At 46.8% G+C, this 27,638-nt stretch overlaps 1 protein-coding gene and 1 non-coding gene across 2 annotated transcripts; one reads left to right on the forward strand and one right to left on the reverse strand.

Moving 5' to 3' along the window:
• Window positions 1–921: 921 nt before the first annotated feature.
• On the reverse strand, window positions 922–7,093 carry ARC (activity regulated cytoskeleton associated protein). The gene is made up of 3 exons (XM_065669052.1): window positions 3,734–7,093; window positions 3,055–3,223; window positions 922–2,696 (listed from the first exon to the last, which is right to left on the reverse strand). Exon 1 carries the CDS (start codon window positions 6,518–6,520, stop codon window positions 5,306–5,308), a length of 1,215 nt encoding a protein of 404 aa, XP_065525124.1. The 5' UTR covers window positions 6,521–7,093; the 3' UTR covers window positions 922–2,696; window positions 3,055–3,223; window positions 3,734–5,305.
• Window positions 7,094–23,370: 16,277 nt separating this feature from the next.
• On the forward strand, window positions 23,371–23,443 carry TRNAF-GAA (transfer RNA phenylalanine (anticodon GAA)). The gene has a single exon. It is a non-coding gene; the product is annotated as a tRNA-Phe (tRNA).
• The last annotated feature ends 4,195 nt before the right edge of the window (window positions 23,444–27,638 follow it).

Here is a 27,638-nt window from a genome sequence, read left to right on the forward strand (position 1 = left end):
CAAAAAGGTTATCTGGGAGGTTCATCTGTCAGTGCACATTTAGTGCCTGTTGTGAAAGGAGTCCATTTGTTTCTCCAGATGACCAGCCCAAGTTCACGTTACCAGTTGTATCACACCCTGGACTGATAGTCCTACAACCCTCCTTGTTGGAGAGAGACGAGGGACAGATCAGGGAATGGGAGCTAAATCCATCTGAGTTCAAAACCTTTGTAGAAGAGCGGAGATCTGTAGAGGGAGAGCAGAATCCTGTATTCTCATAGACTGAATGTCTTTTGGGCCAGATCTTTGAGACCAGCCTATTGTAAAAACACCCTGCTATGTTCCCTGTCTCCCGCCCCAATGACCCAGGAGTGTTTTATAGGTAACTAACCCAAGAAATAACCCTGCTGTATGGGAATGCATCAAGTAGCAAAGCACCAGCTTGATAGTAGCTTCCAGCTCTCCGTGCTTCTGAGTGCCGCTCTTCTGACTTCTGAAGCGTCTTTGGATATCAAATAGAGCTGATTCAGGCTTAGTGATTCTTTTACCTTGTCCTGATTTGCCTCTGCTCTTCCATGAATATTATCTCTCAAGCATGGATGAGAATGTGATTGCTCTCTGTTTCTCTTAGCTGTACCCAACAAGAGCTCTTCACAATCCACAGTCCAACAAAGGACTGTTTCTTTCAGCCTCGTGGGCTACATTTGACTCAATCTGAGATGATAAACAGCCCCCTTAAAATATCTCCATATTTTCTATATCCAAACCCTCTTCTTCAGAGGCATGGTATGTCAATCATCTAGTTTTTGCTGAGAAGGAAGATTTCATAAGTCAAATAAGCCCAAAAAACTGACGAGAACAACTCTTCAGAGGGCAATAGACACTTGAGTCTCCCATAACCCAAAGAAGAAAGACCAGAAAGCAAGACACAAAGCAATTGAATCAGATATGTCAAAGATTTATTGTATAAATCTACAAAAGGTTTTGCTACAATAGCAAATAGAGCGTAGCACTATTCTATTGACAGGTTCTAGTGGTTTGGTGTGATCTTGTAACTCCAACATGACACATGAGGAATAAACTGCCTGATACAGTCAGATCTAGGGCGAGTGATGTCGGCTTACAAAGACCTTTTGGCTTCAACCCCTATAACCTGTAGCAATTCAATGCGTTTGCCTTTTGTACAAGGTTCCTTGAATTAATAATATCTCTAGTAAAAATAAAACCTCTAAAGTAGTTTTGTCAGAGTCAAATGTAAAATTGCCTAAGGAAAAGAAAGAAAAAAACCCCAGTGGTTGAAATCCACTAAAATTGCACAGACACAACACATACACACTTCTTCATTCATGTGCCTTTGCCCCAGGAAAATAAACTACCAGCCCTTCCTGGAGAGGCTGGCAATATAAACCAGGGTGCTACAAGTAAAGCTCCGATCTGCCAGGAGCAGTAATTGAAATAAAATCAGTCCAGGAGATTCAGTTCTGTACACTCCAAAAAGCCAGCTGAAAATGTATAAACCTCAGGACCAAATGAGCAAGTAGCACAGACAGGATAATTCATTAAAAAGGCAGGAAAGTCTATGGAAAAATAAAATGCCTTTTGAGGCTGCCAAGTCCTTTGTAAGGGATTGTGGAAATTAAGCACCTCAAACATCACTTTGACCTTGAGAGGATGCCTGTGAAGTCTGCCTTTACATAGTTTTACCCAGTTTTCTAGTCCTGGACATTTTTGCTGAGCATTGTTGGAATGCACATCAGGTCCCATTGGCTTAGTTCAAATGTAACAGAACACCACAGAATTTAGTGAGGTGGATTTGATTGCTCAACACACATACACCTGCACTGACACGCTCACATGCATACCCAGGACAGTTGGCTCTGGAAGAGAGAGGAACCAACTGGACCTCCTCATCTGAGATATGAACCGATACTGCCTTGTCCACTCATCCAAGCTCTTCCTCTTGCACACTGTTTGCACTTCCTGGGTCTGGATGGAAACAGTCATGCCAAAGCCAGCACAAGAACCCCAGTTCTTGCAGTAACTCTGGCCCATGCAGATCCAGGAAGCGCCTGCTGTCTCACAAGACTATCATTTCTGGCAAGACAGTTGTGCAGGCTCAAGCAGTTCAGACAAGCATCTGGAACTGCAGGATGCTTCTCCGAACCTCCAGAGCCCTTTGAGGTTTGAAACTAATACCCGCATGAAATGAAGCTACCCTCAACTCAGGAAAAATGAGTTACAGCATTAACAGCCTGGAGGGTTCGTAGCCTAAGTAGGGTCAGTCATTTGGTAAAGTTAATCAGGAAAGTTTCTTTTAGCTGATAATCTAAGTAAAGATTTCTATAGGGGAGTCCCAGTGGCCCCAAATTGCAGAGGTATGGTATCATCTCAACAGACAGTCAGCACAAGACCAGCATCCTTGCTGTCCACAAAGCTGAGACTTGGTTCTTCTGTTCTGCCTTTTTGTTTTCTCTTTTCATTCTTAAGGCTTTCTTCTTTGCTTGGAGTACCTGGACCAGCTCAGACTTTTCTTTGTCCTGTCGGAAGTGGTTTCCCCCTTTCATTCTGGCTCTCAGCACCTTGAACTGCATTGTGCTGCATGAGAGGCTCTTTGGTGAGTGATTTGCCCTCTGTCATCCTGCAGCACTTGCTTCTCCCCTGGGAAAGCAGAACTCTTGGGCACAGAGAAGGAAATGCAGCAACAGCAGCAGGGATCTCTGTTAAAGAAAATGCAATGCAATAGCTCCAGTTAGATATCTCAAGTTGAGAACACAGGGGATTTCTCAGGACATGGGGTTAAATTCAGCTATGCCCACTTGGAGTTTGCACCCTGGAGATCCCACTCATATTGGCATCTAAGCATTTGCCAGTGGTCCATCAGAAAGAAACGCATGATGTGCATTGTCCCCAGAACATTAATCATTGGGTTGCTACATCAAGAAGCTGAAATCCCACATGACCAGGATTTTGAAACCACTGGCTCTGAAGTCCAAAGACCTGGGCTATTCAATATTTCATGTGAGGGCCCTGGGGATGCTAATAAAGGCCCACAAGGGTAGGATAGGAGGTAATTACCTGTGCCAGGCTTTCCTTCAGACAGTGGATCCAGCAGTCGGTGGCTGGGGATCCTGACAGCAGTTCTGATGTTGAATCCTTGGTTTTGAAGCTTTTTCTCTTTGGCTTATTTTCCAAACCCTGAGCACTGTGAAGTGAGTCCTTCTCAGAGGAGGATCTGAGTGAGTCACTGCAACCAAGAGAAGATAATGTTTGTAATGAGCGGCCAGCTCATACTCAGCAATGACACCCACTCCCCCATCACTCATCCCAGGTCATTAGTGAGAAATCTCCCTTCTCTCTGCAGACACAGCCACTGCTGATTAACTCTGAACAACCAAGAGAAGATTCTTCTACTGTTCCTGAGACCTACTCACACCTAGCAAGGGTGCAGAGCAAACATGCATCTCCTTCGAGCTGTGCATGGACCATGGGGCAAGTCCTTGGCCTGGGCTAATGAAAATTCCTATTTCCTCCCCATATTAACCAGAAAGTACAAGATACTGTCCTGTTTGGAAACTTTTCCCATTCACTGTCCTTTATTTCTCTTTTGCTGGTTCTACCCCTTCCTCACAACCCTAATCTGTCACTTAAAATGCTTCATGTCCCATTTCAGGTATTGTTTTTATCCCATTGCCAGGTTCCTACTGGACAGGCTATGGCTAATTTTGGTCTGAGGAGTGTCAGAGAGTTGCCTTACCTTCAGCCTCTTGGAAGGAGGCACACCAAAAGGCCTTCCAAGCCATCAGTGCCACATGTCACTGCTGTGGTAGTGCTAGGAGCATCCCAGGGGCATTCCTGTTGCTGCATCGCTGCTGCTTGTCTGACAGAGGTGTTGTTTATTTGGTCTGGTGGTGAATGCAGATGATGCTTGAGATGTGTCCAGCCTCGAGAAGCTTTGGAGAGCCAGACTTCATGAATATGTCTTACAGAAGTGTCATCTCAAAGTCCTATCATCAGATGTTGGCCAAAGCAAGGGGAGCGCTAAGCAATACTGTCTCAACATGGAAAATGTCACAGAGTCCAAGTCTATCTTCATCCACAGGAAGACGCCGTAGAAAGCTCTTTGTGAACAATCAAGGCTCTGTCCTCAGGTGCTCCAGGACAAGGGTGTTGGGCTTTCCAAGAGCATTTTGTATCTGTCTGTGTGAGCAGAAACTGTTCCTTGTGATGCACAGGCTGAAACTGTGCTGGGACACACAGCTCCTCTCTTCACTTCTTTTTTGCATTTACATGGCAAAAGCTCCTGTTGTCTCCACACATCAGCATGGATTTGATTTGCTGCTCTGGGTATATTTTGCTCTGGATTTAGGTTGTGTTTGTTTCTTTAATTCAAAGTATAAGGATTTATTTCCCTTCTCTTCCCCCCACCCTCTTAAAATAGCTCTGGTGCCTCCTCTGTCCACCTCAACATCCTCTCTTCTCTGAAAGGAAAGAGACTTCCCCTTTAATAAATGAGCTCAGAATTAAATTTGAAACTCCTGTTTCCTGCTGAATGCACAGAATAATGTGCAGAGAAAGGGTGAGATTTTCCTCTGCACTGCAGTGGCCTTGATTAGAGTGAGCCGAAACTAAGGCAAGAAATAAACCGGTAAAAGCCTCTTGAGAGGAAAAACATTAAAGCAGGTATTAGGTGCAGTGAAATGAAAAAAACCCACTAAAAATAATCCAGATTCTTAGAGTTTTCAGTTCCTGAAGTCATAGGAATTCCTTTAAAGAAAACCTTTAAAACATATTTAAGCCTTTGGAGCAATAAAAGCAGGAGATTGCCAAGTGAACAAAAGCCCAGTGATAAATCAGAGAAGGGCAGGGGTCAAAAGAAAGATGTCTCCTCAGGGCAAGGGCACCTCTTCAGAAGAGGGAGGAGAGAAGGAGAAGGAAAGATCCAGATGGGTAGGAACCCTCAGCCAATTGCTGCACTCATATGAAGTCCTTGCAAGCTGCCTGTGCTAAGCAGCTGCTTCTGAAGTTAGGAATTGTCTCTAGTTTCTTGTCAGGGATCCCATAAAATTGTCTGTTCCCCACAGTGGTGCAAGCAGTATCTCCAGCACCACCGTACTGCATGGCTCAGGTGAGGTGGGCAACCACATCCTAAGGTACCCCATCACCTCCCTCCCCCCACAAGCAAAGTTAATTGCTCTGCTATGGGCTGTTGGACTGAGCACACCTCATGTCTCATCTCAGCCAGAACCTCTCCCCAAGGAGAAGCTTCCTAAATAAGCCCCTTTCTCCCTTTCATAATAACCCAGACCGCTGACCCCCATGGACTAGCTCATATGACAGTAGCTGGTGGGCTAGGGGGCTCGGGTTGAGTCCCATTGCTCGGCACGGGACTGGCAGTGGTTGAAGGAGGCACGGTCTCCACAGAGTCTCCTGGCTGAATCTCAGGGGTCCTCTGTGGGCTGGGCTCCTCAGAGTGGTCCATGTTGCCTTGGACTTCCTTCCCTCTTTGGATCAGCTGCTCTAAGGTCTTGGGCAAGGGGTAACTCAAGAAGCGCTTCAGTTTGGGCTGGAGGGTGCCTACCACATACTGGATGATTTCCTCCTCATCTGCATCTACATAGAGAGTCTGGTACAAGTCCCTCTTGCGCCAAAGGAACTGATCCAGGGGTTCCCCCTCTTTCTGTGGCAAATCCAGCTCCCTTTTGATAGCATCCCTAGTCAGAGTCCCCTCACTGTACTGCAGGAACTCTTTCTTGAACTCAACCCAGTTCTTGACAGAGTCCTGCTTGTATTCCCACCACTTTTTAGCTGGGCCGTTCATGTGGTTTTGGATCTGAGACAGCCAGTACTCCTCTGTTCCACCCACCTGCTTTAAGTATTCCTCCAAGTGGCTCAAGAACTCCCGGGGATCCTCAAAGACCTGAGTCTCCACTGGGGAGGTTGGAGCATCCTCCGATGCAGAGACCCACTGGTAGGAATCATGGGCCTGGGGGATGCTGGGCACTTCCCCAGGAGGAGGGGTCAGTGCATACATTTGGCTCATATCAAGGGCATAGTCATAAATCTCACCCTCACTCGGCCTTATCTCTGGGCCTCCCACCCCAACGGACACAGTCTGCTTGCCGTGCTCCCCAGGGCAATATTTGCCTCCCATGGACTCCAGTCGGTCCGCCCACTTCTCCAGACGGAAAAAGACCTCCTTCCAAACATTCATCTCTCTCTTGACCCACCTCTCCAGATGGGCAATGGTTTCCTGGCATCTGGCCAGGCAGGCCTTGATGGACTTCTTCCACCTTTGGTTATCAGTTGGGACGTGGTCCTCTAAGTTATTCTCTAACTTCCCCACTGACTTCTGCAAGCCTTTCAGCTCGCGCTCCACCTGCTTGGAGACCTCAGTCAGGAGGTGCCGGTGGGTCCTCCTGACGTGCTCCAACATTTCTGCCCTGCACTTCCCTATCTGCAGGATCACATTGGGCTTGTTGGCAACCCCACGGTGCCCCTGGAAGGAGTGGATGCCAGCGTTGGTGACATTGTCCAGCTGCATGGCTCCGACCGTGCGAGTGTCAAACACAGACAGAACTGTGTTGTAAAGCCCTGGCACTAGAGCTGGCTCTCAACAAACCCCCACCACAGCACTTCCTGAAAGACACACAGAGACTTCTAAACCCCCCTCAAAGGACTTTTCAACACAAACACAACCAAATCAGATATCACCGCAGAGCGAGCTGTTCGGTCCCTGGGGATCCCAGACAGAGTTGTAGGCAAATTCCAGCTGGAAACGCCGGTCTCACGTGCTCAGGGTGTCCCAGAGAGAGCCAGGATCCAGGAACAAGGAGAGAGGAGTTGGCTGAATGTCTCCTGCTACCTGCTTGTCCGGAGTTGAACGGCCGCAGAGTCCCCGCTGGAGAGAAACACAGAGAGATGCACACAGAAGCTGAAAGCTGCTGCAAAAAAAATCCCGGTGCTTTCTCCTCTTGTGAACTTGGGTGAGTCGAGAAATGCTTTCACTAGAGATGCAAAGAGCTGCTTCTCTTCCCTGGCTGAACTGCCACTAGTCCAGGCTCTTCCATCTACTTATACCCCACACAGCTCAACATGTGGGTGGTGCCCTGCCTCCTCTCGCACTCTCAGCGCGGCGTTCATTGGAGGAGATGCGAGGCCGGTGTCTGTGGCAACCCAGATCTTGGCAGCCTCCCCTCGCTTCCCACCCCCTCGCGCACACCCCCAGACTCGACGCGAGAAGCACTTGAAAGGTGCTGGAGACAGTTGGGTAGATGGATGAGTAATCGCACCTTCCGCCTTTCAGATTGCGGGGAGAAGTGAAGGGGGGGGGGGGATGAAAACCACACTTATTCATTCCACAACTATTTACTCAGCAAGGTCATCATTAGCATGCTTCCCCTGGCAGGACTCGCGGAGGGGGAGATGAGGAGGAATTCAGTGTGTCACACGAAGACAGACTCCCACGGGGCCCCCGCACACATCCACATACACACAGAGTGAGCTCACTGCTAATGCAAATGCTTTGGGAATGGTGGCAAATCAGCAGGGAAAAGAGGGAAAATAAAGAGATAAAGGGAGGGCAAAGAAAAAAAAAGGGAAGGGGGGGCGGAAGAAGGAGAGGGGGAAACACCCACAGGAGCCAGCCACTTCAGTACAAACTGGACTTTCTACAGCATTGGTAGGTGGGAGTCATCCCCGCTGCCTAACTGCACCCGACCAACCTCTATCTTGGGAATATTCAGTAAGGGAGGGGGATAGCATCCTGGTTCTTTACACCAAATTAAGTCCGCCCATCAAAAGCCTGTTCCGTACTTAGCTTGAATCAGATGCTTAATCAGTTAGCCAACCCACAAGCGCAGATGAAGCTACATTTGTTCTTTGCTCTTAACAAAGCAGGAAAAGCCAACCATAAAAGGAATCCCCGGGTCTTATATAAGCCAGAGATAAAGGATTCCCTAATCTGAGAGAGTTCCCCGCCGGAACATCCTCGGAGAGGTACTGAGGACATCTGGGGCTTCTCATCCTCTCCCAATAACAGTGGATGGGGGCAGTAGGACACTGATTCATCAATATTACCTAAAAAGGGGTTTCAAGCCTGTTGGAAATGCCTTGCCTCTGCTTAGGGTGACGGGCAATGTGCCAGGGAGGCTTAGGATGGGTCTCCCACGGCTCCTGGCCATGTGTTTCCTGGTGGGATTGCAGCCAGCCCGTTAGCAGTGAGGAGATGTGTGGTCTTTCAGTGAAGTCCTGCTGCAAGGAGCTCTGAGTGGCCCCAGGCATTAAAGCAGTTTCCCCTTGGAGCAAACTGGTGGTGGTTAAGATGAAGGGGATGAGGGACAGGGGTCAGGACTCCCTTTCCCCCTTCCATATCCATGTGCTGCAAGATGTGTGGCTGTTCCTTACCAGGTGGTGGCACATGGACAAACACTACTGCTGTATGGAAACAGGAGGGTTATTTAGGGCAGCAGCAAGCTGAGATAGGAGGGCTGCGTGGTTTGGTTGTCTATGGGGAGTGATGGTGAGTAAGGAGAGGGACAGAACCCTGAGACTGTAAACACAGGATTCCTAATCCAGCAGACCCTCCCAATGCCACTTGACCCTATACATAACATGATAAGGATATGACCAGCAGAGAGCAATGTCCTCTGTCCTGCTTACTTGCTCTGCTTTCACCCAGCTTTCCTAAGCACAAGTGTATAGTGCATCTGTGTTTGAAGGAAGGGCCAAATATGAATCAAGTAAGGGTTTAGGACAGATCTGGAGCCTTTTATGCTATGGTCTCTATACCTCTGAGAGTCCAGCTTAAACCTGCATTGCCAGTAAGAGATCACATGAATTAGAAGAGACTGTGCAATTTCTGTATCTCTGGAGTAGTGCTAAGAGATTCTCCAGAAAGCTTTTCACACAGAAATGGCCTTTAGGAGATTTCCAGTGGGTGGCAACAGGTTATAGACTGGATTTAACTTTGCAAAGTGACCTCTTTTTAACATGACCTTGTTCCATCTAATGCCAGTCTGGGATGAACTGGCTATAAACCCAATCCCATTAAATCCGTCTCTTTCCTACTCTGTTAGTTTTCACTGTGGGGGGGAATCATCAGTCTGAATGGCCTCATTTGGCACTTAGGACTTGGCACAGTATCCCAGGATTATCAAGGGACCTCAGGAGGTTTCTAGCTCAACCTCCTACTCTAAGGTGAGTCAGCTACTGGGTCAGATGAGGTAGCTCAGGTTTTAGATATCGAAAACCCCAGGGATGGGTATTGCACATCCCTCTTTGGACAACCTGCTCCACTGCATAACTCTTCTCAGAGGAAAAAGATTTTTCCTTATACCAAGACTGTCTTGTTTCTATTTATACCCAATGTCCCTTGTCCTCTCACCAACCACCTCTATGAAGAGCTCAGCTCTATCTCGTTGATAACCTCCCCACAGCTATGGGATATTGTTGTTGGGAACCCCAAAGCCTTTGCTTCTCCAGGCTGAACAAGTCCTAACCTTACACCAGGCACCAGGCAAGTGCTCTAGCCCTGATCATCTCAATGGCCTGTGCTTAACTCATTCCAGTTGATCAATATCTTGCACTAAGTGGGCTAAATCCAGTTGTAAGAGCTAGGTATGTTCTAACATGCCCTGAGTAGAGGGGGATAATCATGTCTATTGATCTCCTGGCTGTTCTCATGCTCCCATAATCAGATATATTCCATAATCAGATGTAATCCAGGATATATTTTTTTACTGCCAGGACACACTGGATCATATTGGATTATGTTGGATCATACTCAGCTTTCCATCCACCTGCACCCTCAGGTCTATTTATGCCAATCAGTTGCTGCCAGGGACTCTCCCAGACACAGAATTTGTCCTTTTTGAATACCATAAGGTTTCTGTTGACCCTTTCCAGGTCTCTGAGTTAATCTTATTCAACAACCATCCCACAGGGCTCTCCTCTTAATCTGTGCTCTCTTCTTCTGTGGAGGTGGTGGGGGATAAACGAGGAGGAATGGGGGTTTTCCTTCTGGACCTGCTGGGGATGACTTGCTGATTAAGACATAGCGATAAGCATTTTCATTGTATTTCTAATTACAGTAAGGAGCGTGGGTAGAGGAGGAGGAGAGAGGGGAGCCGGAAGCAAAGGGAGGAGAGAGATGTAGAGCACTGGGAGCTGACAAGGAGAGGTAATTTCAGGCAGACAGACAATTTCCGGGCACAGATAGATAGACAGGCATGGAAGGACAAGAGCCATGGACTGGGACAGCCTGGGGGGAAGGCTTTCATAGCCGCAGCAGCTTTATCCCAGGGCTTCACAAAGAGGCAGATAGGCTTCTGTTGAAATCAGCTGCCTGGCCTCAGGGCAGCTGGCAAGGGGATGGATGGAGACTGCAGGGCATATGGTCCTCTTGATGGCCACAGGAGGTTCAAGAGGGTGGCAAAAAGAGCAGAAAAGGAGGTGGGAAGTAAGTGTGAGGGAGGAAGAAAAAGGGTGATCATTGAGGAGGGGTAGTTGCCTCTGAAACAGCTAAGCAGGAGCAAGGAAAGGAGAGAAAACAGCAAGAGCCACATCTTGTAGCCCAGCAGGGATAGCGTCAACGTGGGCTGTCTCCCTAGCGCTTCCTGAACAGATTTAAACCACAGTAGATTAGGATCAGACCCCCAAAAATCAGGAGACAGAAAGAGAAAAGCCAACAGACTTATTGTAGGCAGACAGAAGGAGTGTGCGGCAGCCAGCAGGAAACCCCTGTGCGGGGAGAGGGACCAGATGAAAGGGACACTCAGTTGTAGACAGCACTGGCACCTTCCCCAGTGCTGTCGCAGCAGTGCTTTGCCGAGGACTAGATGCACTCAGAGCCAGGTGGCATTTACCCCTTGCAGCCATTCAGGACGTGGGCTTTTGCTGCACTTTAGAGCAGATCGATCAGGTTTGGATTGGGTTTTTTAGGGTTGACATCCCTTTGACACCTCATCTGGCTGAGTGTTTCACTCAGACCTGCCTTATGTCAAGACATGACACTTCTTGGAGATGAGCCGGAGCTGTGAGCCAGATGAACCTGGTGGGTGAGTGAGAAGGGGGAGATCCCAGGGTTTGGGAAAGTTTATGGTGCAGCTGAGTTGTGCTGTCTTATAAGCTGCTTGTAAGGAAGAAATCCTTTACTGTGAGGGTGGTGAGGCACTGGAATGGGTTGCCCAGGGGGGTTGTGAGTGCTCCATCCCTGGCAGTGTTCAAGGCCAGGTTGGACAGAGCCTTGGGTGAGATGGTTTAGTGTGAGGTGCCCCTGCCCATGGCAGGGGGGTTGGAACTGGATGAGCTTAAGGTCCTTTCCAACCTTAACTATTCTATGATTCTATGATTCTATGGTTCTTATGCTCAGTAGAACTCTGCTGGATGCTGTATTATCCTATCATGGTTTCAGGGTCCCTCTCCAATTATGTATTGCAATGTGCATTGTGTTCCTTCCCTGAATCACTGTCTGGAGGACCCTGGCTTTCACCAAGGACTCTATGAAGTGCCTAAACTTAGAAGTCTAAAGGCCTGTGTGGAATTAATCCCATCTTCTTGCAGGAACTGATTTTTTCTACTGGTAAAAAAGAAATGTTCTGTGTTATCCTGTAGGTGCTGTGCTAGAATTTTCCTTTTCATTTCCAGAATTGCTTCATCCTTCTACAAGAAAAAAGAAACAGAAACCACAATTCTTCTTCTCTGCTTCCATACCTTTTCAATCCCTATCAATTCTCCTATCCATTACCAGACAAAGCTGGCCAGTCATTTGTTTGGTAGCAAATCCCTTAAGAAAGGAATAAAATTAAGAGAAACCAAGTTGTTGTGCTTTCTAATGCATTAAAAAATAGGATGGGGGGGAAAAAATAACACATTTAATTTTACACCATACGTCTCTATTCATCCATCACCAGCACTGGAACACTTTATTGCACTGAAGCTGGCACTCACAATGCAGAGTTTCACATTCAAAACACGGTTCACGTCAGTGGCTGCATTGTTCCTGGCCACCCATCGTCCTCCATGGCTGAGGCCCACACGTCACTTGCTGGGAGGGTGGAGGGAAGTGACTGGGAGAATGAGGACAGCCTGCTATCAATATTAACAGTAACAATAATCCTAACAATTATTATCACTGCCACTCCTTCTGGCGCAAGTTCTCTCCTCTTTTCCTTTTCATCTGAACAGCTCTACTTTGCGGGGAAGATGGATTGCTTTGTTTTCAGACTAAAAATACCCTCTGAATTTCATAGGGTTGTTTGTTCTCTCCCCTTACTTAATGGGATGTTTATTACTTTCGTTTCCTCACTGGGCAGAGGAAATGTTAATGACTGCCTCCTTGCGCTGCTCTTGCCTCTTCAAGCCCTCCTGAGGCTAAATCAAGAAAGTTAAAGGATGCATCAGTGTTTTTCACGGCACGAACCTGAACTCTGGTCTTTGTTGTCATGACCCTCATGAGGTTAACACAAATAGAAAGACATATCCAAAGGGACATCATTTTCCTCCTGTGCACATCACTGACAAGATGGTAGTGTATGTTTGTTGCTAGCAAACAAGCAAGCCCCATGTTGAAGGGCCTGATTCGTACCTGATTTATGAAGTTTCATCTGCCTTTATGCCACATGGCCAAGAGCTGAATCTGGCCCATGTTTGGCCACACATTTGAGTCCACCTGCCCCTCTTTAGGGTGATCCTTTAAGTTAGTAAAAGTTTCTGAACTTAGTGGGTTTTTTAGCAGTACACACTGAAAATCACAGGTCTGCTAAAGAAGGAAACACGGGGGGGTGGCTGTGAAGCCCTGGTTCATCTCCTGGTGTGGCTTGGTTGACAGAGTCCCACCAGCTCCTCACCTCTGCAAGGATGATGTGCTGACCTAAGGCTTACCTGCAATCCCACCTTCCCCCGCAGCCCTGGCTCTGCTTTACCATTTCTATTTGGGTTTCATGTTAGCACCCTGATGGCAGTGTGAGATGAGGCCCAATGGTGATGGCAGAGGAGAACTGGGAGATCACATTCACACAGGGAAAATGGGTCATTGTCCTTTTTGGCAGCAGATTGCTGGGCTGTCAAACCATACCCTTGATCATGCAGTAAGCCAGAAGAAGCTGTGCAGCCACATATCTTTGGCAGTACCAACTACCCACACGATGATGAGAGTGGCTCAGGCAGCTCCATAGCTTACCTGCTCCTGAGACATCATGTAGTTCCCATAGGTGAGGCTGTGTTAAGTTTCTCCTCCAGCTGTGGGTGCTAAGCACCCACACTTTCCTTGTGGACTATGGGATGTGAGAAGGGTGTTAGTGGCGGTCAGAGCCTGGTTTTCCATCTATGAAACTTATGGGAAGATTTCCAAGTTGCAGACTCCCTGCCATGGGCTGTGGCAGCAGGAATCAATGGGAAGTTCATGAGATCATTACAGGAAGTACTGCTTTGTGGTTATTAAAAGCCAGACCCAGTCCCATGGAGAATAACCGACAGCCCCTTTTCCCCATGAAATTACATAGTCTTACCCATCCTGTGAGGGGCAACAGCTCTGATCCTTGAGGGGAAACATCAGAGGAAGCTAAGGAATGCTCAGATTTGGAGGGGATGCCAAAGCCTCTTTTCACACAATATTGTGGTATATCCTCCAAGAGGTGTAGCTGCAACAAAAGCCGTGCTCGTTTGGATACCTCCAGCTAACTTTGTCCAAAGGGACACAGGGCATTTCCATGGTCACAACGGGACGTGATGTTGCTGTTGACAGCCAAATCCATGTCTCCAGGGCTCTGAGTGTTAATATCTGTCAGTTCCCAGCTAGCTGCATTCATATCCATCATTGCCTTGAAGCCATAAACTAGGCCACAGCTCGAATAGTTTTAACAATTCTGTCACTCAGTGTTGACTCAATTTACCTTTTTCCAACTTTTTCTTTTGCTTTTCCTCCTTCTAAGCTATTTCTCTTATTTCTGTCTTCCCCAAGCATTGCTGTTAAAAAAGGATTCCCCCTAAGCATCCTTGCTCTTTGTTGCTAATATTTCTTAGCCATAGGGAGCCACAGCTTGAGTCAGTGTGGAGTTGTGTCCCCTCAGCTCAAGATAACAACACAGCATCTGCCTCATGTGGCAATGGGGTGGCTGCAGCACTAATAACAGAAAGGTTAATGTTAGGTTGCTTCTAAAGGGAAGAGAGCCTCATTCAGCACATCCTCATTCCAGTTTAATTCAACCAGCTTTCCCATTTCCATTATTTAAGTCCCTGTAAATGAGAAATGGGTAATTAGGGACAGCAGGGAAGCACAAAGGAAAGAGAGGAACGTGAGAAGCAAGCAGCAGACTGTGCTCATTTCTTCTTTCCAAGTGTATGAGACCCCAAACATCACTAAAAGACACATTATATGAGGGCTAGCAGGAGCTGGGGAGTGAGTTGCTGTATAAAGCTCTCCAGAAGCTTTTCCTTCCCCCAAAACTTCATCACAGTGCCACTGTTTTCTGGTACACCATTACCCCAACACTCAACATAGCTGCTTGGTGGTCTCAGGCTGGAGATCACCATGTCCATGGGAGAAAAGCACTAAGAAAGGTGTGTGTTTGGGAGCATGTAGCGATTAGGGGGGTTAGGTGAAGGTGTGGGGGTAGAACCTGTTTAGGGCTTGAAGGCCTGGAAGGTCCATGGGGCAGGGGATGCAGGTCCTACAGGAGATGCAGTCTGCTCTGGGACAACAAGGGGAACAAGGATGGGGGACAAAGCACCCTTTAAGGGCAGGATTAAGAAGGATAAATCTGGGACTAAAGTGATCCTGACACCAGTCTTCCCCTTGCTAGTGTCTCCCCATATGATCATGGGAATTTATTCGATCTCCCTTCTTCTTGTAGAGGCTATCTCTCAAGAAGGCTGGTCCCAGCTGAAAGGAAGACTGCTGAGAAGGGAACATACATCCCTACAGATGTGTTCAACATCAGCAAGGCCAAAATGGGGGAAAACGGAAGAAAAAAAAAATAAAAGAAAAAAAAGAAAAATAAATAAAAGAAAAAAAAAAGAAGAAAAGGAAAAAAGAAAAAAAAGGAAGAAAAGGAGAAAAGAAAAAAAAAGAAGAAAAGGAGAAAAGAAAAAGAAGAAAAAAAGGAAAAAAAGGAGAAAAGAAAAAAGAAAAAGGGAAAAAAAACAAAAAAGGGGAAAAGAAAAAAGGAAAGCCCAGAAGCTACAGTTGTAGCCAGGGTTATTTATGCTTGATTTTAGCGAAAGATCCACAAAGATTTAGAGTACTTTCTTAATGTCTCTCAGACTTGACCTTGGGAGAGCTGATCTTGCTATAGGACTAAGGGGATAGGATAGGCAGCACATCCCTGTTACTGCACTCCCGATTTCAGCCATAGCAGCTCCCTCCCATCACAATAGGGTTTAAGCGCTCCATGGTTCTTAGCAGGAATGTTGCAACAGCGATAGGGAAGGATCTGGGGGGAGATGCAGGAGCATCTGTCCAACGGAGCCAGCGCTGCTCTGCCAGTTACCGCTGCTTCTCCCTGCTTGACACAGATGGTGGCCTCACCATTGACCTTCTCAAAGAAACCCCATCCCACGCTGTGGGGGAGGACGCAGAGTCCTGGATTTCCCACCTCACTCCCCCATTTTCTGCCTGTTTCCAGCAGTCGTGTTTGGCTGCAGAGAGGAAGGGGAGGGAAAGGCAGCAGCTCCATGTTAACGGGTTCCCTAACGAAAAGCCTGGCAGAGGTTAGTATCCATCCCCGCGGCTACCTGAGGCGTGCTGAGCCATCCCTATAATGAGACACAGAGGTGGGTGGGTGGGTGTGTGGGGGAGAAGGGGGGAGTGGGAGCAGGGAGAGGGGCAGGGGAAAAGATGAGCAAAGAGTGTGTTGGATCTGCTGCATGCTCCTGCCTTTTCCCTCCTACCTGCAAACAGGGGAGGGAGAAAAGCTGCCAGGTGAGCTTTGCAATGGGGGGGAAGCGGGCCAAGGCAGTACCCACAGGGCATTGTTGAAATAGGGATGCTGTGGCAATGGCTGCCCAAGTGTGGTGCCTGCTCCTGGGAGGGGGGTTATAGCCATTTCTGCTCCTCACCAAGCTCTGCAATGGAGGTGGGGAGAGTCCCTGCAGTGCTGCTTTGCTCAGTGCCAGGAAGGCTCTGTGAAATGATGCTTAGGGACTAAAAGAGGGGGAAACACTAAGATTCAGAGCTTTATGGCCCCACAATGAACACATGCAGACCCCTCCTTGACATCCACTGCTTGATCTCCAAAATCCTTCAGCTCCTTCCCCATGTTTTGCATGTGATGGGTGCGAAAAGCACCATCTGTCTGAAATGTCAAGTCTTGTGAGGGCAACACAATCCCATCAGGGTAGCCCTGTGTTTCTGCCAGTAGTTGTGCAGGAACCTCACTGAACATCAACCTGTACCCAAAGCTCTAGTTTGGGGGGTTTGTGTGTCTTAAAATCATATTTCTCACTTACATTACTAACAAGGGGGCTGGCATTGCATAGAACAGTCATGGGGTAGGTGCTCTTCCTAGGAGTTGCTAAAAGCATGTTCAAAACACCTCTCTTTTAACTAGGACATGAACTGTGATTTCTTTACAACTGAAGAGCTCTGACCTACGCATAGCAAATCAGCTATTTTCTGATAACGTTGGATAACTGGTCAAACATCCACCAGACCAGACCAAGGTGTAGATTTGCCAGTCTTAAATCTTGGAATATATGCCCCATGCATCCCATACCTCACAGGATAGCTAACATCATCTCCCCTCTGTGCGTATTAAGTCACACACAAAGCATAGGGATCCCACTAAGAGCAACCATAGAATCATTTGGGTAGGAAAGGACCTTAAGATCATCCAGTTCCAACCCCCCATATCTTGTCCTTACCCAGAAGGGTCTCATCAGGTGTTCACCTAAGACACAAGGCTTCAGACCACGAGTTTGGAATCACCCCATACAGAGCAGGCCATCCCTGTTCATGGGCTCTGAAAGTGCCTTATTTCTTTCCTCAGCCCCATAAACAGAGGGTTTCCCCATCAAGTCCTATTAGGTCTGGATGAGTTTGAGTTGTGGTTTGACAGTGCAGAGGAAACCCCAGAGGCTCAAAAGCCAGGTTCGAGGCCAGGTTGGACAGGGCCTTGGGTGGCATGGTCTAGTGTCATGGCAGAGGGTTGGAACTGGATGATCTTAAGGTCCCTTCCAACCCAAACCATTCTATGATTCCATGATTCTATGAAAGGCAATTACCCAAGAGCTGCCAGGTAGGGTCCTGCTTGGTCTCTAAAAGGACATTTTCTTCTTCATTTGGGGACTGACCGATCAACATAGAACTTTTTACTTTTTCCTTCCTCATCTCCTCTCTCCAAATATTTGTGCAGATTGCCTGTGGCATTTGGAACAGCTAAAATTATCTCAATTAAATGTCTCCACTGTTTTCCTTTGTTCTCTTTTTGCTTTCTGGCTCTTTCCTTCCAGGCAGCTGGAACATGTTCTTTAGACACTCTTTAAAAACAAGAGAAAAAAGCAATGCTACCCCAAACACCCAACAGGTAGGACTCATGGAGCTTCAGATTAGGCTTTATTTAGAAACGTGGATGAAATAGATGATGTGAAAAGTATGAAAAGACTCATTGCTCTAGTATTCATCTGTAGGAAACAGGACAGTACACTTACTTAGTCCACCAAAATCATCCCATTAGGGGTTACAGGTCTACTGGAGGTGAGAGGAAAAGGCCTTAAGGGTTGCGCACTGATTCTCAGGGTACGCTTGGTCCCATGATGTAGGAACGTGATAGTGCTGTTGTGCTCTGGGACATTCCCCCTGTGTGTCCCCATGTTCATCATAACAATATCTGGCTCATTTCCTTGACCTCTCCAGGTTTGCAAATCCCCTACCAATCTGTTCTGGGAAAGAAAATTCCTTCCCAGCATCAAATTTGGCAGCTGCCTCATCCCTGTGCCTGACAGAATGAATCACCAGAGTTAAGTAACAAACCCATTTATACAGCAAGATACCATCACTGTCCAAGCAATGCTTATGCTTTTCATAAGAACACTGTGGATTCTGCCTTCTTCCCCCTCTTTTGTTCCCTGTTCTTTCAGTAACTTCTGGATGTTTTGCTAAACAGAGGAAAACTTCAGAAGGATGCTGCGATGTGAGACAGAGTCAGAAAATCCTTCACAACCCCTAACAAGGGCTGTTTACTACTAATTTTATGAGTTTCTGGGAAACCTCTCAGGGAATCTCACCAAAGCCTGTTTGGCAAGAACAAGTAGCTTGCTAATGAGGTAGTGTGCCACCTGGTTTGTATATCAGTGTCTTGCAAACATCCCTTCATACCCCTACACACTTTAATACACCTGTTATTTTTACAAATAGCACTGTACAAATGGCACTGTTTTCTGCCTTCTTAGTAACTATTTGGTTGCTCTGGTCTATTGAAAGTTATTAAAGAAGTGATTCCCGAATGCATTTGGTGTATCCTTCTGAAGTTCAGCTGGGTTGGAATGGCAGTGGGCGAACCGTCTCGAAAGAAGGCACAGTGCACTGTGAGTTTGTGGAGGCAGAGCAGGGGCTGCAAATGTTATTAAGCCTGGGAAAAGCAACAGGACTTGTGTGCTGAGCATAACTGCAGCACTGCAATATTCAGTAAATGGCACAAAATTGTGTCTCTCAGTGCTTAGCTCCAAGACAAAACTCTCAGACTAGCTGTATTCTTGCTGTCTGGTCAGCCTGGGTCCATGAAGGACACAACCAAGGATATGGTTATTGCGCTTTCTTATCTGCACAGTAGCTGGGATACCCTTCTAAAGCTTAGAAAGTTCTGTCTCAAATACCTTCCTTTATCTGAAAACAAGAATTGGATGAACACAGACCTCTGCTTTTCCAAATTGCCCCATCAGTCTGAGTGAAACACATCCAAGATCAATCAGGTTTTTCTCTTTACATAACAGAGTCACTAGAGCAAACACTGAAAGAGTTTTCTCAGAAAAAGAGTGATTCAGACTTGGGGTGAACCTAAATGCCAGGTAGGGTTTTGTTCTTCTCTCTGTGTCTCCCTATCAGTGAGTATGTGGGCATTTTGCTATAGGGCAGACATTGCAGATATTACTCAGATGCAGATCATTTCTCCTAGGCAGCAGCAGGACCACAGACTGCATCTCTCTGTCCAAAGTACATGTTTTAAGCCCAGTGCTTATAAGTGCAGCAGTGCTGTTATTCATAGCTTGGATTCCTAAAAGCCAAACCTTAAAGGAAAGTTTTAAAGAACCCCTTAGCGAGACCCCCCCACTGAAGGATGGGCTTGCAATCTCAGCATCTTTTACATATCACACGTAAGGAGGGAGAGGGAAAAGGGCTGTGTAACAAGTATAGTTTGGCAGCCAGGCTTCATTAACTCTGTTTTTCAAAGATGCATTTATGTCCCCAGCATAACAATTGAGTTATCTCAGGCCACATATTCCATCCTCTTTAGTACATCCCCTCACAGCTGTTGTAGTAGGTAGAAAGCACCCACAGTCCCCTTTGTGCCATTATTTCACCCTTTCCCTAACATATGAAACTACCATCAAAGATGAAGTTTGCAAACATAGCTTGTTGCCTGCTGGAGCCTTACATTGCAGAGCTACTGCTGCTGCTGTTGCATATTTTGTGGCCTGTTTTTGCAAATGGGCTCACTTGGGGGTCTGTTGAACTGCAGGGAAAATGGAGACAAGTCAACTTTCCTGCTGGGAGACCTTTGCAAACCTCAAGGAACCTTTTTTCTTTTTCTCAGAAACAGGAGTTCCATGTTCTTAATTAGATCATTTTCAGAAAAGTCTGGAGAAAGAAAAGAAAATAGCGACAGCAAAATAGAGATAATCACTAAAACTGCTTTTCAAGTAAACCAGAAGCCCACTCAGTGTAATGAGACAGAAAAACATCAAGAAACCTAAAGGAGGAACATGTGCTTTATTTGACACATCTGAGCCAAGTCAGTAGGTGAAAAGCAAGAGCATCTCAACCCTGCAGTTTTCTGTCACTCCCCTGGTGCAGACAGCAGGATGAAGAGTGGAGAAACAGGGCGAAATCCCATCAGTGGCATGGTTTGTGCCAGGAACTTTGCAATGAAAGCTAAGATCTGTGACAAATCTGATGTGCTGAGTTGGGTAGAAAAGGTCACCTCTCTGCACCTCCATCTGGTTGATGCATTGACCCCCATTAAAAAGAACAGGGCACTCAGCAAGGGGTGATGAACCCACATTGGCCCATAATGGCCATCTTCATGCCTCCTGACATGGCCAGGCATGTCAGCTGTTGGGATAAGCATTCAGTGATAGGTTTCTGCATGGATGTAATGCAATAACATTTGGAAGCTGCATCTGGCTGATGCCAGATGAATACACAAACAAGCACAGGCAGATCAGCCCTGTGTGACAGGAAAACTAGAAGAATGGGAGGAAGGATAGTGGGGACAGAGGGATCTCCAGCTTTAAGTTTCACACGACCGAAGCCTCAATCACCTGTGTGGGAGCGGTAGATCAAACAATTGGCTGATGGCATGAATTAACACCTCCAGCACATTGTGCCAATATGGTTTAACAGGCTGACACTTATCCCGAAGTCTCAAGCCAGGGCATGAGTACAAGAAGGTGCCAGAAACATTCACAGAAGAACATCTAGCTCAGAACCCAATCTGCAATGTTTTCCATGAGCTAATACCTTTGAAAGAGTATAATAACAGCAAAAAGTATCTGGTTTCATATTTGCACCCTCTTCATGGACGTTTTTTCTTCCATAAAGCTGCCCAGTCATAATTTGAATGCCTGTATATTTTGGGGCTCTATAATCCCCTGTGTCAGGGAGTTGAACAGGTAACCAGATCTCGTGTGAAGAAACTCCCCCTTTGACTTTGTTCTGAGCTTGGCAGTTGCTCATTTCAACTGCTAACCCTTAGTTCCTTCACCAGAAGAGTCAATAAGAAGTCAACCCCTAATAACTCCTCTTTAGATCCTATAATATCCTTCTTTTTACCCTTTTTTTTTTTTTATTCCCCAAATTGAATACTGTCTACGCAGCAATTTCCTGTGCAGAAGTGACTATTACACCTTCCCACTGCTTAGGTTTCACATCCTTCCTGGGATGAGGACACCAAACCGAACCAGGCACGATTCAAGATGAAATTGAAACAGGAGTTTTTGAAGGGAAAATGAGGGCAGATGAGAGAGGACAAAAGGGAACTTTGAGTATGGGCAGTCCACACTCTACAGATCCCCTGGTGTGAAGGGCACACAAGTGGCCTGAGGAAACCATGAAAAGACATAAGTGCCATGGCAACAGAGTATTTTTCATAGACTCATACAATGGTTTGGGTTGGAAGGGATCTTAAAGCTCATTCAGTTCCAATCCCCTGCCATGGGCAGGAACACTTTCCATTAGACCAGGTTGCTCCAAGCCCCTTCCAACCTTGACTTGAAGACTTGAAAATAGCAGCATCTGCTGAAAGCTGCAATTTTGGCCTACCTAGGAGGCAACCAGGGCACTCATCCCAACTTCACTCCATTCACTTCATTCGCTCCCCACAGCACAGCTATCTATGGAATGCCAGCCCTTAGGTCTGAATTGAGCCAGAAGGCAGGTTTAATTTACTTGCCTTCAATGACAGGAAGTTTAAGCTTCCAGCTTCTTCCAAATGACACGTCAAACTGGAAACAAAAGTCTTCCTTCTGACAACTTTGCTCAGAGACTTTCAGCTGTGATGTTTTCACCATCTGAATAAGTCAACTTCCCAGAAAGTCATCTTCTGAGATTTCTAATTTAACTGCAATATAGCACTTCCTCCAAGTCATGTGCTTTATCGGATCCTTCACTTCATCATTTCCACCAGTGCTGCTAGCATTTGCAAAGTAGTGTAGAACATCTTTTAGTAGGAATTTTGTACCCAGCTGAAGCTTGAGTATTTCCAGCAAGGCAGAGTGGGCTGCCAAATCCCACAGTTCCCATTTGGGATCGTTTCTTCCTGTCTGAGGAAAGCTGGTGAGAAAGAGAACTGCTTTGGTTTCTGCAGTCTCTTTCCTTGACAAGGAGAAAGCTGGCGAAGCAAAAATGGGACAGCTGGAAGGGCAGAGCTATGTCAACGCTGAGCCAGGCTTCCAGATAAGTTGACTTGGCAAGTCTCCCTTTCCTATGAAGAGCCTGCAGATGGCTTCTTGCTGCCCACTCACATGGAGCCAACAGGGCATAGATGATACAGGCTTTATGGAGTGACACCTTAGTCCAGCCCCTGAGAAAACCTGCTTGGAGGGGTGTTTCTAGTGAAAATGTGGCTCTAAGAATAATACTTATTGTGTGTATTTATCTACCACAGCCATTCTTATCCAAAGATTTAATTGTTGACCTTACTGGTCTCTGACAGTTGATGTTTCTCCCATGTGTTTAAACATCGGCTTCAGCTTTGGTGATAGATCCAGTGCCAGATACTGAACAACCAAGTGGAGCTATTTCTTCCAGCTTCTTGAATATGGCACAAGGGGAATGGTCTGCAGCTACACTCTTATGATCTCTATGGAGCATCTCCCTGAGCCATTTTCAGAGACAAAAAACTGGACTAGATGGACCACAGATCTGACCTAGGAGGGCACATTTTATTTTCTTAGGTACCTGCTGACTTTTAAGAAGCTCAAGAGCATTTAAACTGTCATTACAGGGTTGCAAGATGTGATATGGGTCATGAAGAAAGGCTTCAGTCCTTTGGAGTAGCAGCTGTGGAATAGCTGTGGTATCCTAAAACATCACAAACAGTACTGAATGTATGTATTCCAGCAGCCTGAATGGAGACCTTGTGAGGTGATTGAGACAAAAGACATGGTTCAATTGCCTGCAGGACAATAGGCAGGTCAAACTCCACCCAAATCCCAGAGGCTATAAGGGTTTTCCTACCCTGGTTGTCACTAGTCTATGGCTGCATTATTTGTGAGGACATTGCTTCTGCACAGCGGACTAAGAAGGGAAACTGGGGCAGCAGTGAATCAGGGGAAAGAACTACAATGTCAAGAAGAAAATCACAGAATGATATCTCTGTTGTATTCTCCTAGCAAACTGTAGATTGAAGACTTCTCAATCTAAGGAAGAAGTCAGGTTTTAGGGCAACCAGTGTGTAACAATGATGACACTCACTTTCTGCACTTCTCTCTTCTGAAATCCTTTGTAGTCCAGCCACACACAGTCCCATGGAATGCCTGGAGAGGGGAAGACTCTTGTAACCTTAACAATATATATATAAGTTTCTGAAGGGAGGGTGTAAAGGAGATGGAGTCAGGCTCTTCTCAGTGGTCCCCAGTGGCAGGACAAAAGCTATGTGTCCACTGAGCCAGTTTGAAGAGTAAAAGTCTGAAGGATCTCTATATTGCAACAGGTATCATGAAAATCAGTGCCCCAGCAGGGCTGAAGTAGCTCAGCTGGGAGAGCGTTAGACTGAAGATCTAAAGGTCCCTGGTTCAATCCCGGGCTTCAGCAGTGTTTTCCTGCAGGCTTTTGTGCTTAGTGTTTTATAAGGGAGACATGGGTATACAAGAGGGGGGCCAGGAAGATGATGAAAGAACTGAAGCATCTCTCCTGTGAGGAAAGACTGAGAGAGCTGTTCAGCCTGGTGAAGTATGAGGGGGTATCATATCAATATATGTGTATACCTGAAAGGAGAGTGCAAAGAGGGCATAGACAGGCTTTTTTCAGTGATCCTCAGTGGCAGGGCAACAGACAATGGGCACAAAATCCCTCTGACCACCAGGAAATACTTCTGACTGTGTGAATGACTGAGCACTGGCACAGGTTTCTCAGAGATATGGAGCCATCATCCTTGTGGATGCCCAAAAGCTGCCTGAACACAGTCTTAGGCAACTGGTAGTTGGTGGCCTTTCTTTAGCAAGGGGTTGGACAAGACGACCTCCAGAGATCCCTGCCAACTTCACCTATTCCCTTCGAAACAGGGACACAGTTTTACGATACAAAGTCTTCAGCAAAAATAGTGATATAAGGGGTTGGGTTTTTTTGTTCCCTCAACCTTCAACTGCCTCTTCTTAGTCCTATGTCATGGCCTGCTCCATAAAGAGGTACTAATGTTGACTCACTGGTGTATGGAGCCATGCAGTAAATCACAACTGTGATTTGGGAAAACGAAAAATACCCTATCAAAAAAGAAATTTAACTTTAGTCTGAATCACAACTGACCTTGAAGCAAATCCTCTCCCTAAAATCTCTTTTTCTAGACGGAAAAGTTCTGGCGTGTGTACCTATTGTTCACAGGGGAACATCTCCACATCTCTGATAAAGTTTTCTGCCCTTTTCTGAACCTTTTCAACTCTTGCACTGACCTTTATAAAATGATAATATTCGATGTGTGGGCATGCCAAAGAGTTGTGCAACTGAGTGACTGTGTTTTGTGTTTGGTGCCCTGTCCTTTTCTGATTAATTCCTGCTCTGTGGAGCCCTTCCGGCAAACAGCAGAGACAAGACCTGAATTACCAGTTGTCCAAAGAAAGAAGTGAGAAGTAGAGAAACTTTGACTATTGATTTCTCAAAGATCAACCCCAGTAATCATCCGGTCTCTTCTCCATAACAGGGCAGAGACACACTCTTTTTCCCTTTTATTCTAGTGATGCTCTTTAAACTCTGGACATAACCTTATCAGATCCTGCAGCACTTCCCTGTATCTCCCTGCAGGGAGATGACTTCCCTGAGCCGGATATTAATAATGACTTGTGTGTAACTCAATGACATCTTGACGTGCTTAAGTCTTGATGAAATACCATGGGTCCCTGTCGTGGTTTAAACCCAACCACAAACCTCGTTCACTCACTGCCCCCCTTCTTGCCCTCCCCCTGCTCCTGGAGGGACAGAGAGGAGAATTGAAAAGAATGCAACTCCCACGGGTTGAGATAAGAACAGTTTAGTAACTAAGGTATAACACAAATCACATATAATATTAATGATGAAGGAAATAACAAGGGAAGAGAATACAACACCTCAGCACCAGCCAACAGAATAACTTGCCCCACTCCCCCCAGCCAAGCACCGACTGATACCTCATCCAACCCTGCAGTCCCAGCCCTTCTGGGTAACTCTTGGTTACATCCTGGGCATGCCGTGCTGTGGTATGGAATACCTCTTTGGTCAGTTTGGGTCAGGTGTCCTGTCTCTGCTTCCTCCCAGCCTCCCCTCCTCCCTGGCAGAGCATGAGGCTCACAAAGTCCTTGGCCAGACCAAACATTCGAGCAGCAACTGAAAACATCGGCGTTATCAGCACTGTTCCCAGGCCAAAAAATGAAAACACAGCACTGCACTAGCTACTAAGAAGGAGAAAAATGACTGCTACTGCTGAACCCAGGACAGTCCCTCTGGTCGAATGCTTTTATCAGCCACCACCAACTAACAGGTAGGAACAGAACATGCATTTTCCTCCTGCTTAGTCAGGACAACAGTAAGTATAACAGTTGCTCATTGATTGAATCATAGAATCATAGAATCATAGAAAAGTTAGGGTTGGAAAGGACCTCAAGATCATCCAGTTCCAACCCCCTGCCATGGGCAGGGACACCTCACACTAAACCATCCCACCCAAGGCTTCATCCAACCTGGCCTTGAACACTGCCAGGGATGGAGCACTCACAACCTCCCTGGGCAACCCATTCCAGTGCCTCAACACCCTCACAGGAAAGAATTTCCTCCTTAGATCCAATCTAAAATCATAGAAAAGTTTGTGTTGAAAGGGACTGGAAGGGACCTTAAAGCGCATCCAGTTTCAACCCCTGCCATGGACAGGGACATCTTCTACTAGAGCAGGTTGCTCCAAGCCCCTTCCAACCTGGCCTTGAACACTGCCAGGGATGGGGCAGCAACAGCTTCTATGGGCACCCTGTGCCAGTGCCTCAGCACCCTCACAGGGAAGAAGTTCTTCCTTATATCTAACCTAAATCTACCTTCTTCAGTAGAGCCCTTTGCAGATCTGATGATTCACTCAGGTAGGATCCTCTACCTGAAGGATGCACCAAGTAGAAAACATCTCTTTACTCCTACTGTCTATGCCTACATCTAAATTAGGCATAAGCTTCCTCATCCCCGACTGGATAAGAGTAGGTCAGAGCCCCCTGCATGGTCCATATACAGGATTAAATGATATATGAAATTTGATGTATGTCTTGGGCTTCATTTTGTTATGAAAACAGACCTCAGTTTGTTGTGTATGCACATACCAGGTATTGCCCTCAGGTTTAAGAACTGTTTACAGACTGTGCCTGTGCTGAACTGCTCTGACCTCATCTACCACAGTGGAGAAATGCAGCCTTGGGCACCAAGGGCAGAAGAAAATCTGATTCCAGGCTCATTAGTCATGAGAGCAGTAGGATGGCACAGAGTTCAAGCAGTCTTGACAACAAGATTCTGACCTGATGCTGAGCTCATGGTTTAAAAAGTGTGCTGGAAATCTAAATAAGGCCAGTGGCTGGGATTGAGCATTACTCAGTGCTCCTCCATAGCGCTTAAATGGGCCTTGTGTCCTCCCAAGCACAGTTCAGGAAATAGCAGAGGGCAGAAATCATTCTCAGGAGGTGTTTTGGACATTATAGATCTATTTCGGTTAGGGCAGAGAGGGGAAGAGGTTTTAGATCGTGCCTTAGTCCCACTGAGCATGACAGACCAGTTGTGTTTGCTATAACAGTCCCTGCAGAGGACCTGGTGTTTCCCATCACCTCTCTCCTTGGTGGCCAGCCACCAGCATCATTACCTCAGGCAGTCTAGAAATGCTTGACACAATGACAATGAGCATTTAGAGTAGTTTTATGATGGGTTGCTGAACAAATAAATCAGTCAGGGGAGGAAATCCCCTGAACGGAAAGCAGTCAAATGGTGAGAAAGATGTTTAAGGGTAGAAGAGATCTGTAGGGGGAATCCATGTGTGTTTTCCCTGTTCTTACTCCTCACTGGGTTCATGGACAGTATTGGAGGATGCTAAGTCTCACGGAGATGCCAGTGGCAGCTCAGCCCTAACCCAGCTGCAGCACAGCACAAGGAGGCAGCTGCGGTCAGGTTGCTTTGAAGCCTAATCCACAGCTATAGGAAGGCAAAGGAAAGGCTCCCACTGATGCTAGTAATCACGTCACACTGCAGGATGTAAAGAAATCCCCAGAGACCATAATGCAGCGCTGCCAAAAGCAATGACAGCAGCTTATTTCCCTGCTCCTTCTCCCTGTGACCGCATCCCCTCCTGGCTGAAACTGCTTTGGCTCAAGCCTCAGTGCCAAAACTTGCCAAGTTTCCCTGTGCTTAGCTAAGAGAAGGGTTAAAGCAGTTCCATGCTCGTTGGCGCTTGCTTACTGGGGAGGCGTGGAGGGAAGGTGCAGGATGAATAACAGCAGTGGGTGGCAGGCAGCGGGGGCAGCTGCCCTGCCAGCACCTTCACCCAGCCCACACACACACACAGATCCCTCCTCTCGCCACCGTTCAGGTCCCTTCGACACAGGGGCCCCCACATTGATCAATCAGCGCATGTCAGACCCTGATAACCATCGTGCCCTGAGCCCCATGCGCAGCGCTGCTCCAGCCCGCAGCTCTCCCCCACACGTACTCACAGCTCTCCCAGTGCTCTTCAGCTCTCCTTTTCCTAGTGATTTCTGCCTTTTTCGCTTAATGCCTCCACTCCTGATTTGCTGCTGCTGTC

The sequence above is a fragment of the Lathamus discolor genome, chromosome 2 (assembly GCF_037157495.1).
Source record: "Lathamus discolor isolate bLatDis1 chromosome 2, bLatDis1.hap1, whole genome shotgun sequence".
NCBI lineage: Eukaryota > Metazoa > Chordata > Aves > Psittaciformes > Psittacidae > Lathamus > Lathamus discolor.